Consider the following 15,290-nt stretch of genomic DNA (forward strand, 5'->3'; position numbering starts at 1 on the left):
TCCTTGAGAATGCCATTAGCCCTTCAAGCTTACCCAAGAATTGGGGTTGGTAAGGAAGCATTTCTCGCATAAATTATAAGTACCATTGCACTTATAAATAAGTTGAGCCTCCAACTTATTTCGAGGCCTTTGGAGACTAGTTGAACCACCTGAGAAGTGAAGGCCGGACCATTGTCTGACTGGATGGAGGCAGAAAGTCTGAACCTGGGAATGATCTGCATGATGAGGATGAAGGAGATGGAGTCAGCAGTTTCCCTGTAGGTAGGGAAGGCTTCTGTCAAACTGTAAGGGAGTGCTACCCCCACATCACAAGCAGTTAGATCTAGTGCCAAGCCTTTCCCAAAGAGATGAGGACTGTCCCTGAAGCCTTGAGGTAGGACTCTCCATGTCAGCTGTTGAGACCTAAAGGATGTAGGGTCTTCCTATATGAAGTCAAAGAGGTAATAAGAGTCAGGATGGAGAGGAACTGAAAAGAAGGCATCTTTAAGATCCAGTACAATATAGTGAGTGATCAAAGGGGGAACATGCCAAAGAAGAGTGTGATTGTTGGGAACCACCGGGTGGATGGGAATAATTGCCTCATTAATTAGGTGGATGACCTGGACAAAGTGATAGGCTCCTGAGGGTTTGCATACCGGCAATATGGAAGTGTTGCAGGGGGAGACAGAAGGGATGAGGTGTCCCTGGGCAAGTCACCAGTCTATGATGGGTTTGAGTCCTTTCCTGTGGGTTTTGGAGATGGAAAGCATCAGCTGGCAGTCTGAAGGGCAGGGAAACAGCCCAATGAACATCACCGCAGAGGAGCCAATCAGCTAGATGTTGCTGGGGCCACTGTAATGCCGCAGTCTGCCTGGGCACAATTCAGGAGCCACTTGTCAAAAAGAAACTAACTTTATTTTTAGAACTACAAACGCCAAACAAAACAGCTCCTCAGGGAAAAAACCCTCAGAGCCCAACTGCCACCACCAGCTTCCACAAGCCTCTCCTCACACCAACCTCTCAACCTCCCACAATCCTCCTGCTCTTGAGGCCGATTGGCTGGGTCGCGTGGGCGGAGCCAAAGAAGTCCCCCAATGAGCAGCTCCGTGGAGGAGCCAATCAGCTAGATGTTGCTGGGGCCGCTGTGAGCCAATCATCAGCTGGCAGTCTGAAGGGCAGGGAAACAGCCCAATGAACATCACTGCAGAGGAGCCAATCAGCTAGATGTTGCTGGGGCCACTGTGAGCCAATCATCAGCTGGCAGACTGAAGGGCAGGGAAACAGCCCAATGAACATCACCGCAGAGGAGCCAATCAGCTAGATGTTGCTGGGACCACTGTGAGCCAATCATCAGCTGGCAGTCTGAAGCTTGCTGGCAGCTGGAAGTTTGCTGGGGCCCCTTTGGCTGTGGCTCTCAACAGAAAGTTGTGGATGCAAATCAAATTTAGTTTGGGGTTTCAGCTCGGTTTGGACTGGCTTGTGGTGGGAGGCTATGACTGGCTTGCAGGTGTCACAATCCTGGGGATCCACTAACTAAGGGTGAAATGGCACAGTAGTTATTGTCAGGTTATTAGAGAAGGTAAGGATTAAAGGCAGAAGAAGATGGATGGTAGTACTCTTGGGGTGTGATTGGAGGGTGACTCCTAGTAGTTGGAGCACATCTCTTTCTAGGAGAGGAGCCAGACAGGCTGGAATGACCAGAGAAGAGTGTGTAAAAGGGTGTCCCTCCTGGGCACAGGTCCGCTTAGCAGTTCGGTTTGGAAGGAGGGTTGCCATCAATCCCCATAACAGAGTCCTGGGAAGAAAACAGAGTTCCAGTGTGGGCAGGCAAGACACAATAGGTAGATCTCAAGTCCACAACGAAAGTTATGGAGTTACCCATTAACTGGACTTACCCACATACCCTGAGCTTAGGGAGGTTAATGGGTGTCCTCCAGTCCGGGCTACATCAGTCTTCTATGAACCCCAATAGTTCAAGAAAAGGGAAAGCCAGGCTGGTCATACTTATGCGTGGAGTCGCCAAGGAAGTGCCAGCCATGGGGCAGTTGCTCCTCCAGTGTCCAGTCTGCTTACTGTTGGGGCATGGCCTAGAGTAGGGGGCCATGGTTTTGGGCATTGGCAAGCCCAAGAACGATTGCATCCACATTTGAAGAAGCTCAGGCAGAGAGGAATCCTGGTTCCCCTGAGAAGCTCTCTCTGGAGCCATAGGCCCCAGGGCCACCACCAAGGCCTGGGTTTGGAGTGTTCCTTTTTTTTTTTTTTTTTTTTTTTCATTTGAGCCTGCCTGGCTAGTTCAGTCAACTCTTCCCGGGCATTATAGACTTTAGAGGCCATTTTCACCAGATCTCAGAGAGGGGTCTGAGGGCCCTCCTCAGCTCCTTTGAGCCTTTTTTAGTACCATGGGCTGGTTGAGTAATGAAATGGGTTGCTAACACTGTAGCTCGGAAGGAGACTCAGGATCCAGCTTAGTATATTTGGTGTGGGCCTCTGTAAGGTGTTTGAGAAAGAAGGCTGGATTGTCATCTGGATCCTGGGTGATTTGCCTCAGCTTATCAAAGTTAACCACCTTATTGAAACTGCATGCATGACTGTATAAGATATTGGACCATGTGAGTGCAGTAACGGCGACCTCGTTGGCCATCTTGATAGTCCCAGGTGGTTTCAGTTAGGGGAGTGGCGTTTTACCTGCGGGGAGAGTCATATCTATTAGGCAAATTTGATCAGCATTTGGCCTTCTGGATGCTGGCTCGGTCATCCAGGGTAAGGGTGGAGGAAATACTGACATAAAGTCATGCACATAAAATCATAAGTCTGAGAGAGTTATCAGAATTCCTTAATATAAGTAGAAAAGTCAGCAAAAAAGAACCCAAGGCGCTATTGAATCTGGGAAAGTTCTTGAAGTGATAATGGGACATGTACTGGACAATCCCTTTGGTACCTGCCACTTCCGTGAGAGGACAAAGGAGCTTTGGGTTAGCTGGTGAGAAGGCCTGTTGAGACCAGGTGTGGGTACTGACAGGGGAAGGGAAGAGTGAGTGGGAAGACAAGGAAGGGTTGTATCAATAGAAGTGTTTGGTGGAGGATCCATGGCTGCAGGAGAGGAGGAGGGACAGGAGGGGGAGATGGATGGAGGGGGAGGTCCTGGAGTGGGGGAGGAGGAACTGTGGTAGCAACAGGAGGGGGAGGGGTGCAAGTGTGGGAGGGGAGGGGGAAGACAGGAAGGTGGGGCTGAGAGCAGCTCCTGTGGATCTGAGAATGAGGAAGGGGCTGTAGAACAATGGGAAAGGGGTTAGGGATTTTCTCTAGCTAGGAAAACTTGAGAAGTAGAGCAGGTAGAGCAGAAGGCAGGACAGGAGAGAGTCTCACAAAGCCTGAATGTGCCTCCAGATGTAAGGGGCTTCTGCCCACTTTCCTGTCCAGTGACAGAAATTGTCCAATTCAGTGAGGATTTAAAAGCAAAAGTTCCTTCTGGGGGTCATTATGACCCGCTGTCTAAGTCACACTGCAGCCAGGCCACAGTGGAGTAACATGAGGGGTTTTTGGCATAGGTCTTGAGTGAGTCCTAATTTGGCAAAAGACAACCCAAAGGAGATTTGGGGTCTAAGGGGTTCTCCGTGTTTCCCATGACCTTCTGAAACCCTCAGGGGTGGGTGAGAGCAGAAAATGTGTCCCAAATTCTGATTTCACTCACCCAAGGAACAGAAAAGTTTGGGGCGTCCCTGCAACCACCTTGGGCCTAAGAATCGGAAGGCGTCACACAAAAACTGGGATGTCTCTACAGTTCCTGGGGCCTTGAATGGATCTGGTGGTGGTCTATGGCCCTCCCAGGCTTTCAGATATTCCTCCCCTGATAGAAAGGGACTGGTAGGTCATGGAAAACAAGGGAACTTACCCCAATCCTGTTGGCCTGGATGAAGGGAGAGGGAAAGGAGCAGCTTAGGAATTTTGTGGTGTTTGAAGTGGGGAGAGTGGATCTCAATCCCTTAAGGGAGAGGCCAGAAAATCCCTCCCAGATTTCAGCTTCAGATATAAATTCAGACAGCAGCTACCAAAGGAGGCAGATTGAAAAGGCTGCTGAAGGATTTATTGAGATTTTGCTCCTAAGTGAGACCCTCAGGTCAACAGGGCGGGTGGAGGAGAAGCGAGTGATACTGTACCAGCTAGAAATTTTTATTGGGCTTAGGGCAGGAAAGAAGGGCTTGGGATAGGAAAAGGAGGTTTTGGGGGTCCATTGGTCAAGGAATCTTGCTAAGAACCAGGATTGATGAGGAGACCCCGCTGATAGGTAATTCTGTATGCACCTGATTGGTGGTTCTTACATGCAGGCGGGTTGCTTAATCACCTCAAACCCACCTAACAAAATGATATTACATTTAAAACATGAGTTAAAGAAAGGCTGAGAGATTTTAGCTTTTCTGTGGAAAAGTAGCAAAATGCTTGGGTGTTTCACAATAATAACCTCTAAATAAATTAGGCACTCATTAACTTAAAAATACATTTAAATTGTATCCCACTGTAAAAAGGAACATAAAGCTTTACTTATCTTACTGATAACAGTTCCTGTTGTAAAGCAATAAATGATATAAATAAATCCCCAGTTCAACTTGTTATTCTTATGAATCTAAAATTACCATACTACTTTAGTTTGGAGAAGACCAGCTTGATATAATGTTCTTTTACACCCTCTATCTTAAAGACTTGCATACCTGGAAGATATGAACACATTAATATACAAAGAATAGAAATAATACCATAATTCCATTGATGTTTTTATATTAACCAAGTTTAGCTTTTAAAGAAAATTTAGATATTGGAACAGTTGTTGTTTAACAATTGTATAAACCTAAATTCCTTTTCATTATTTGTTCTAAAAAGTAAAATTTAATAAACAATGTTATTGGTAAATTAACAATTTAAGAAATACTTGTCATTTTAACTAATAGATTAAATTTTCATTTATATCATTACATTAATAAATATTTCTATCTATCTATCTATCTATCTATCCATATATATATATATATATCCAAGCTGTACAGATCTCTTTATCACTTATTTTGACCCTCTTATTCACTTCTTCAAATAAAGTCTTTTTATCCATAATCATTTTTCTTTTCCTTCTATTAAATATGGTTCCATGCCTAGAACCTTCTAATTTTCCTTTCCCAACTGTTAACCCCTTTTTTATTCACTGTTTGAAACAATCCTTGTAAATTTCTAAATTTAGTCAGATTAATCCATTTTAATGAGAAGAAATACTCTGTTATTTAAAGTAATCTAATTGAAAAACAGTTAAAACTTTTGGAAGTCTTTCTATAGCGAATCATTTGTTTACCATTTCATAAAATTATAATGTTCAAGTATATATAATTGTATCTGTTGGGTCTTTAAATTCTTAGTAACCTTGTTCTCAGTGATAAAAAGCAATCTTAGCCTTTTTTTAAATGTATCAATTGATGAAAACTTCAGAGTACCTCATGTTATATTTAACAGCATTTTAACCTTATAAATTAATCAGTTGTCTAATAAACACATTTATGAATAATTCCATGTCAAATATAATTTACTTATTTTTACCTAGATATCAGACAAGTGTATTGAACAGTATTAGCCATTTCTCTCTTGTTGAAGAAAAGTCCTAGAAACAATGGTTATTAGACATTCTATAGACATTAATATTTAATAGTTCTTTTACCACCTGGAGAGACTTGTGAGGTAAATAATCCTAAAGACATCTTTACTTTCATCTGTTGACCCAATTGAGATTGAACCTTCTTAAATCATGTGAATTAAAGGATCCATTTCTATTAATTTATGAGCACTCATTTTATATCTGCCAATTTGGATATCATGTACATGATATATGGACATACACACACATAGACATACAACACAAAACACAAGTGTGTACACATAACACAATAGCAAAGGCCGTGTAGCTTTTTGTAGGCAACTCTTCATTGCAATGTTAAAGAGTTTTAAAAAGTTAAATAAAAATAGGACTAATCAGAAAAACATTAATCTGCATGTGTAGGATCAAAATCATGAGCTCCAAAATTATGGAACTTAAGAAAAAAAACACTAAATTGTCCTAGAAAACATGACTGCCTGGTAATTCATAAGGTACCATACAATTTGCGTTTGGGTTTAGTATAGAAGGAGTTCATGTAAAAGACAGGTAGGAGACATTGGATACGATCATAAAAAGTTGGATCTTATGATTGGGTTAGGTATTGGAATTCCTTACTGTACCCTCAAGGATTGGAGGTAAAGGACCCTAGCCTCCTTTCCATTGGAGAGAGGCCACTAAGGAAGAAAGGGACATGTACCTGGACAACTCCCTCTGACCCTGAAACTTCTCAAAAGGGAAGCAAGGGTGCAGGCTGGGTCGAGGGCGCCAAGCAAGAAGGAGTAGCAGGTGGACAGAAAGTAGGTGAGGGAGGTCCCAGAGGGGTCAGAGCAGAAGGTGGAGAATGATAAGAAGGCGGTCCATGGGGGGGGTCAACCTCTGGGGTTTGGGGAGGGTCCTGAATCCCTCACAAGAGATTTGTTGGCAGTAGCATGGAGCAAACTGACAAGGCTGTCCTTCCTGGGACAGCAGCAACAAGCATGCTTAGGGGTTGTGTCATGGGCTGGGATGGGGTGAACCTTCTAGAAGGCACATTCTGAATGGAAGCCTGGAGTCCCTAGATAAAATGGCTCCTAAATTGAATCCTGGGAGTCTCTGAATAAAATGGCTCCCGACCTAAAATGTCAGATCTGATGCCAATAGTGATCTCATGCCAATACTGTCTCAAAATTAAAAATGCATAGAAGTAGAGATGCAGTTCACTAGTAAAGTTCTCCTGGGTTCAAATCTCAGTCTGGAAAAAAAGTTCACTCATTTCACATCTTTCCAGTGGATAAGTGACTGTAAACTGGACCTTGGTTTTGTGTTGATGGGGTATCTACAGAAATGCCTTCACAAAGAAGGGCCAGACTGAGAAGGAAGGGGCCCTCAGAGGATCTCAGAACATGGTCTATAAGAGATTAGGAACTATTGAAGGGCACCCAGTCAGCTATGAAGGTCACAGTCACATGTCCCTGCCACGGTGCAAGCCCAGTTCCCCTCACTCCAGCAAGGTCACCTGTATTTCTCCATCTCTGGAAATCTTCATTCTGCACCCACAGAGAAGCCCCCCAGGTTCCTCCAGTTACATACAGTTCTCTGCTCCCTCCTCTCTTCCCCAACACCCTCATGGGTATGTGACAGCAATGACAGAGAATTAGTGACTCCAGGTTGTGAGGAGAAGGGTCCTGGGATCTCAGAGGGGCTGCAGAGGCTGTGTGGCACATTGGGAGGTGGCCAAGGGCAGAAGAGGGGTAGGGCCCTGCCCTCTGCACAATGGCCCCATGACCTCTGAGAGTTCAGAGTGACTCTCCTGCAGCACACACCTTGCAGGGCACCACCCATTTCCCCGCCTCCTCACTGTCAGGTTCAAATACCACCTGGCAGAATGCTGCTCTGCATTTCCAGATGAAGCCCTGGGAATACAGAAGCAGCCCTGGGAGCCGACCATGTGCCTGCATCGACTTCCTTCCTGGCTCATCCTCGTGGCCTATGGGCTCCTGATGCTCCTCATCCAGGGCCAGGGTGAGGCTGCCATGGGGAGGGTGGTAGAGACCAGGTTGGATCTGCCAAAGTGCACAGAGACAGAGCCTGAGCCTGGAGGGAAGGCACCAGGGCGGGGGAGTTGGTAGAGGAGACAGAAGAAGGGGATGAGGGGCTGGAGGGTGAGCCAGAGAGGGTCAGAGCTCACAGAGGACACCCTCAAGGACACGTGAGCTAGTGTGAGGGGATTCTGAGGAGCACAGTATGGGCAAATGAGAAGCCTCCTTGCTAAGGAACAGGGATAGGGGACCTTTCCCTCCTGTGTGTGGCTGTGGCTGTAGCTACTACTCACCCTTGGATAATAACAACAGCAATTTAAGAGCTTGATGGTTGCATTTGGTTCTGAGTCTGTTGACCCCTTGGCCAGAGAAGTGCTGGCACCTTTGGTAGGTTCCTCAGGCAAGGTTACTGGCCCTGGGGGATACAGGAGCCCGTGATACCACTTCTCAACGCTGATCTGAGTGACTGCTGGGTTCCCTTAACTGAGGAACCTGAGCTGGCATGCCTTGTATTGTGCTCTGTACCTGGTAGAAATCTCTAGTCCCTTATCAGAAGGTGCTGGCATGAGAGTACCATGCTTAGGGAGGGTCACCATGCCAAAGACTCCTAGTGTGGGTGTTGGACATAGTCCCAACTTTGCAGTCTAATCTGCACTGAGAAATGCATGCTCCATTGTCCCCATTGGATCACCACTGACAGGTTTCCTCCCTTACCTGGGGCCTTAGAGATCCAGAATTCTCTCAGAAGAAAGCTTTTTCTAGCTTTACTGAAAGATTCTATTTTTCTTTTTTAAATACTTTTTTTTAGTTACAGGTGGACACAATATTTTATTTTATATTAATGTGGTGCTGAGGTTTGCAAAGATTGTCTCCTGAATGATGTTTTTTTATGTCATTTCTTGTCTTCTCAAGCATGAGATCCTTGAGGATGGGAAACTTTAGTTCCATTCCCACAGTCCTCCTAGTGCGTCACATGACCTGGCACAGTGAGTGCAATGGACACTCTTGCCCCATCAGCCCAAAAGACATTCTGCTGGCAGATGCGAGGGCTGAAGGATGGTGGCAAGTCACAAGAGCCTGGTGAGCCTGGAAGGATAGGCTGTGAGCTGGTCGAGTGATAGTGATGGGAGAGATTGGGATTAGGGATGGGCAGACAGTTTCTGAAGCAAATGTTGACAGATCAGGTTCCCTCCATAAGGCGGAGCTGACGAGGACCAACCTGGCCCACTGCTGTAGGTCAGCAGCTGAGTGGGCAGACCTGAGCCTGAAGTGCATCTCTCTGCCCACAGGCCAGGACTCAGTCAGCCCCATCCGGACCACCCACACCGGGCAGGTGCGGGGCAGCCTTGTCCACGTGAAGGGCACCAATGCTGAAGTCCACACCTTCCTGGGAATTCCCTTTGCCAAGCCACCTGTAGGACCACTGCGCTTTTCAGCCCCTGAGCCCCCTGAACCTTGGAGTGGTGTGAGGGATGGGACTTCCCACCCAGCCATGTAAGCTTACCTGGGATCTGGGAAACCACACAACTGGGAGTGGGGGAATCCAAGCCCTAGAATAGGCTGCAGTGGCTCCTTCATCTAAACTGGGATATAGACCTGGGGCTGTAGATCAGCGGTAATGTGTTTTTAGCAACCTAATGCACCGGTTTTGAAACCCAGGCATTAAATAAATACATATGTAAAATATATCCCTCTGCATTGAGGCAATTCCCATACTCATTTTTCTAATGCAGAAGTAAACCTGCCAGGCCCCTTCCTCAGGGCTTGGAAACCCAAAGTCATTAGCTCCAGGTGCTAAACACAAGAGCAGAAACACATGTCCCGGGATTTGGCTTACTCCAGGTGTTCTCTCCCACCAGGGGAAATGTGTCTGGGAGAGGGTCGCCTTGGCTCTCTGAACCTATAAAGGACCTTGACTCCAGCAGTGGATGGTGCAGATCCCTAAGGAGGGCAACAGTGGTGGCTCCTTGGGGACCCCACCCACAGGGCCAAGAGAAAGGGGCATGTGCTTACAGCTCGAGACTCAGTGGAGGGGTGAGGTTTTCAGAGAGTCTCAAGTTGGGCTGTGGGATGCCCCATTACCCTTCTGTGAGAACTAACTTCCATCCACTCAGGAACCACCTGTGTGGGGACACCTATGCTGTTCCAGGCCTGAATGGGGCAGGGCTAAGAAGTGAATGTCAACACATAGAGCCAGTTTCCCAGAAAGGGCCGTAGAGTCAGGATTGCCCAGCCTCAGAGGAGGTGGAATCAAGTGCTCAACAACCTTGAGGCCTCCCTGGGGGTCTGGAATCCATCCTCATGGCCTGGAACTCAGTGGGAAATGACTTGAAAGAAGGATCATGTGAGGCAAAGAATCAGTTAAGGCAGGGAGTGAGGTTGTCTGGGATCTAGTCAGGACCTGAGGTCTGAATTGACCACTGCTCAGCCCCTGGAGTAACTGTATTCCATTGTCACCAGGTGTCTGCAAAATGCAGATGCATTGAATCTAGAGGCTCTGAACCTAGGGAGTAAAACCTTGCCTCCCATCCCCATGTCAGAGGACTGCCTGTACCTCAGCATCTACGCGCCTGCACATGCCCATGAGGGCTCTAACCTGCCTGTGAGTGTTAAGTCATGGTCAGTGGAAGGGTGGGAGAACATTTCTTTTAGAAGATATTTAGAAACAGGCTTGGGACATGGTTCAAGGTATAGAGCTAGCACAATGCTGTGAAGGCCTGGGATTGACCCCAAGTACTACATAACAATACCAATGACACTGGAAGACACAGGTTCAGCTGGCCACCACTGTGGAGTGAACTACCATGAAAAGTTTCTCACTATCAGCTCCAAGAAGGCCTCCTATGCAGGAAGGAAGCTGACCTAGGCATGGAGTCAAAGAGCCCTGGATGCTCTCAGAGGCCAAATGTTCTGACCACTGATCAACTCACCAGCTTCTACCCAGGAGATCCCATTCAGGTGCCCAAAGCTGCACCTTGAGATCACTAAATTCCATGACCATGGTAGATTTTTTGGGCCAGAGATTAGATGACACTTTAAGTTAATGATCAAGTGGGATAATTACAGAAACACCAATTTTCTTTTCCTTTCAGAGTAGTTCTGAGAGGAATAGATCCACGTTCTGCTTCCTGGTTAGACTCCAAATATGGTAGGCCTGATCTTCCAAATGGAACTTACTCTGTCACCAGTACCCTAGGTCATAAGGTCCTATTAGTGTTCTGTGTGGGTAGCTACACAAGCCAAAGTGGTGTTCAGACTCAGGCTTCAGCCAGGATCGAGTTAGGCACGGTGGCCACACATGGTATATCTCCTAATTTCCCAGGTGATGGTCTGGATCCATGGTGGTGCCTTGGTGATGGGCTCAGGTTCCATGCTTGATGGTTCTATTTTGGCAGCCACTGAAAATGTACTGGTGGTCAATATCCAGTACCGCCTGGGAGTTCTGGGCTTCTTCAGGTGAGCCTGGGAAGGGATGTTCAGTGGGGCTGAGTAGACAGAGGACCATCCAGTGATCATCATCCTTTCCATTTCTCAGCACTGGAGACCAGCATGCCACTGGCAACTGGGGCTTCTTGGACCAAGTGGCCGCCCTACGCTGGGTCCAGCAGAATATCGCCCACTTTGGAGGCAACCCAGATCGGGTCATCATTTTTGGCCAGTCTGCAGGTGGCAGTAGTGTGTCCTCACATGTGGTGTCTCCAATGTCCCAAGGACTCTTCCATGGTGCCATCATGGAGAGTGGGGTGGCCCTGCTGCCTGGCCTCATCAGCAGCTCATCTAAGGATGTATCCACAGTGAGTATCCTTTACTGCCCAAAGCCAAATCTGTTGACTCACCCATGAACTTCAGAGCCTCTGCCACTCTGTCTGTTCCTTGAGAACAAAGACCATGCAGGTGTCTTCGGAACTGGCCACCACTCCAGGGTTTCAGAGAAGCTCAAAGGTCAGAATCCACACACCTCTGCCTCAAGTGGTTGATTTTGCTCTATGGTTTGCAAAGCTGTACCCTGGGGGCCTCATCCTCAGAAGACCCATATAAGCAGGTGTGATGGTGCCTCTGGCTGACACCTGAGCTTCAGGGAAGGTGGAAGAATTTCACATCTGTAGCATTATAACAGGGTACACTTTGAGAATTAAGGGTAACCTGCACACAGCTGAGATTTAGGCAATACTGCCCTTTATTTACAGATGGTGGCCAACCTGTCTGCCTGTGGGCAAGTAGAGTCAGAGGCCCTGGTGAGCTGCCTACGGGGCAAGAGTGAACAGGAAATGCTGGCTATTACCAAGGTAGGATGAATGGACTTTAGTGCGAGACAGGGGTTATGGTGTACGGAAAATCCAGTGCTTTCCCTGTGGAACAAGGATCTCATTTCCAAGGCTTTTTCATCTTGTATCCTCATTGCCTTGATTGGATTTGAGACAAAAATATACTAAACCAGGTATAGAATCTCTGGATGTTGGTCTGAGATTCAATGCATGAACTAGGATGAGTGGGAGGTAATTCAAGTCATTAGAAAAAACTTTCCTTCCTGTGATCATGTACCTTGAATGTCCCCTTAGGTTTTCAGTATCATTCCTGCTGTGGTGGATGGGGCCTTCCTACCCAGGCACCCCAAGGAAATTCTGGCCTCTGCTGATTTTCAACCTGTTCCGAGCATCATTGGTGTCAACAATGATGAGTATGGCTGGGTCCTTCCCTTGGTGAGTCCCCTCTTCAAACCTACACAAGAGTGTCAGGTGGGAGCAGCTTCAGACTTCATAACTCCTGGTCATGTCACCCCCAACTCTAGACTATCTCTTCATCACACAGATCTTGGGCCCCCCTGAAATCCAGAAAGACATAGACAGAGAGACTGCACGAGCTGTTCTGCAGAGAATATCAGCACAGATGGTGAGACTCCTGGGGTCCTGCACCAGGCAGAGTGCAACCAGACACTCTTCCTTTTCAGTAATCTCCATGAACAAAGTTTATTCTATGTGCATTTGTGAGTGAGTCCACCACACAGCTTGACACCATTGCCCTCTTCCCTGACACATCCCAAACCCCAATACCTACCCTCTAGATCTTGATCCTGCCTCCCTGCCCCAGAGATTGCCTAACATGACTCTCCCTGATCACCTGGAATAGACCAAGTTCTCTGCCAAATGTGCTGACCTGTTGATGGAGGAGTACATGGGAGACAACGAGGACCCCCACACCCTCCGACTCCAGTTCCAGGAGATGATGGCAGACTTCATGTTTGTGATGCCTGCACTCCAAGTAGCACTTGATCAGAGTGAGTGTATCTGAACCTGAATCCTGACTTCCTAGGAGACAGCTCAGAGCTGTGGGTCCCAGGTGAGGTCTGGTGTCAGGTCCTGACACATGTCTTTATCTAGACCCTGTTCCCGGGTACCTGAAGGCCCTCATCTCAGTAAATTCTTATGGCTAGAGTAAGAGATAGACATCACACACATTTTACAGAGGAAAGAACTAAGGTAGTGGCACTCAAGGGTTTGCTTGTGACCACATGGTCAAGAAGTCCAAGATATGGCTTAACAAAGAGCCTTCCAACAACTCCCTGACACATTCTGGGCTTCCAAGCCACTATGAAGATTCAAACAGTGCTGGAACTAGCAATCTTGTCACCAAGAGTGACACATTCTGTCCACCCTCCAGGTTCCCATGCTCCTGTCTACTTCTATGAGTTCCAGCATCAGCCCACCTTCATTAAGTACATAAGGCCTCCACATGTGAAGTCTGACCATGGTGATGAGTTAGTCTTTGTCTTTGGATCCTTCATTAATGGCATCAGAGGTGAGTTCTCCTTGTTCCACAGGAGTATTCTCATGACTACAGGGTGACAATCACTTTCATGATACAATGAGAAACTGGGGCTGAGAGAGAACATGGGATCCAGTGTCTACCATCTTACAACTCAATGGGTCATTCCAGGGTTAGACCTTTCCCACTCTACTCTATGCACCTTCTACGTGTTCCCACCCTAACTGTGGTATGTTGCATAAAAGAATAGGGGTAGGATAAAAGCCCCATCATTTCTTAAATGACTTCACAGTGTCCAAATAAGGAAACTGCTAGCCCAAGGAGGAGCCCAGTGTTGATTCAGTTAAAGGCTGGGAGTAGTAAAGGCAGGTTGGGCAAGCAGAGGGCCTGGCCCCAGGACTGTTGTGATAGGGAAGGGACACAAGCCTGGGACTGGGGTGGTGAGTATGGCACAGGAGTGGACAGCTGGATGGGGTTGGCCAGGACCTGGACCCTTGCCTTCCCCCTCCCACAGTTTGGCTCACTGAGAAGGAGAAGCTGCTGAACAGGAGGATGATGAAGTACTGGGCCAACTTTGCTCGAAATGGGTGAGGACACCTGAACACTGCAGCCTCCCAGGGGGCCCAGGCCCTCCACTGCTCCCCTTGTCTGATGTGACCCCATTAGCTATTGTGTCTCCTTCATCTCATCCTAGCCCCATACCCAACAGGATGACCCAAGAGACAGAGGGTGTTTTTTGGGTAGAGGACACTGGTCCTTTCTCACAGTGGTCCAGAGGGTGAGCCATAGTGCTGGGCTACCATGGGAGCCAGCTTCTCACAGGGAAGGGCAACACAGGCCAGGTTGCTCTGCCCTGTGTGGAATGACACTATGAGAGGTCAATTTCCTACATCAGGACCCCTTTCCCCACTCTCAGCACCCCTGTCTGTATGGATGCCTAGCCTGACTGTAATTGGGATGGAAGGTCAGGGCTGAATTTAAAGGATCTCAGACTGACCCTTGCCCTGCCCTGCGGGGAGGGTTTGTGCACAGGAACCCCAACGGAGAGGGCCTACCCCACTGGCCACTGTTGGACAAGGACCAGGAGTACCTGCAGCTGAACATCCAGCCTGCTGTGGGCCAGGCCCTGAAGGCACACAGGCTTCAGTTCTGGACCAAGACCCTGCCTCAGAAGATCCAGGAGCTAAAGGAGGCTGAGGACAAGCACACAGAACACTAGCTTCCTTGTCAGGAACAGAGGGGTGTGCTAGGTGTGATGGGGTCTTCCTGTGGGGCCCACACATTCCCACCCAAGAACCATGGTTGACCCACTCATCCACATAGCTATCCATCCATACACTCCACCATGGGTCCTCTCTTGTTTGACACACTCAGTAATTCCCAATGCATGCCCACCTTCCTCCCCACTCCTAGATAGATACAACCCCATCTATCCCCTCCTCCCAGTTGCCACACCCTCCCATGCTGACAGAGAAGTTTTAGGAAGCAGAGCTGGTACTTTTCTGAACCTCTTGCCCATCTCTCAGCAAGTACCCCATGTTCTCCTACCAGTGGGGCCTCTTTAGAAAACCTGGACACCACAAACCCCAGGGTTTTACTCCATCAGGCTGCTGTGACAATAACAACAGCAACAATAACAACTCCAATGATACTCTAGCGTGAGCAGGGAGGCACATGCCCATGATCCAAGCCACTCAGGAGGCTGAGGGAGAAGAACTACATACTCTGTCCAGGCTGGCCACTTGTGGAGAGCTGAGCGCAAAATAAACTAACAAGTCCCGGGAGAGTAGCTCAGTGCTGGAGTACTTGCTAAGCATGCACAAGGTCCTGGGTTTGATCACAGTGCTACCACCAAAATATCAACAAATAAACACAATAAACTGGGAGCTCATTAACGA

The 15,290-nt window shown here is 47.7% G+C and overlaps 1 protein-coding gene across 1 annotated transcript; it reads left to right on the forward strand.

Annotated features, from left to right (window-relative positions):
- The first annotated feature begins 7,501 nt into the window (after nucleotides 1-7,501).
- Nucleotides 7,502-15,290, forward strand: LOC101972166 (cocaine esterase). Its single transcript, XM_021721033.3, has 12 exons — nucleotides 7,502-7,612; nucleotides 8,919-9,123; nucleotides 10,090-10,231; nucleotides 10,952-11,085; nucleotides 11,165-11,423; nucleotides 11,817-11,915; nucleotides 12,189-12,329; nucleotides 12,439-12,519; nucleotides 12,757-12,904; nucleotides 13,288-13,425; nucleotides 13,907-13,979; nucleotides 14,425-15,290. Exons 1-12 carry the CDS (start codon nucleotides 7,537-7,539, stop codon nucleotides 14,609-14,611), a joined length of 1,683 nt encoding a protein of 560 aa, XP_021576708.2. The 5' UTR covers nucleotides 7,502-7,536; the 3' UTR covers nucleotides 14,612-15,290.

Source organism: Ictidomys tridecemlineatus, chromosome 15, assembly GCF_052094955.1.
Source record: "Ictidomys tridecemlineatus isolate mIctTri1 chromosome 15, mIctTri1.hap1, whole genome shotgun sequence".
NCBI lineage: Eukaryota > Metazoa > Chordata > Mammalia > Rodentia > Sciuridae > Ictidomys > Ictidomys tridecemlineatus.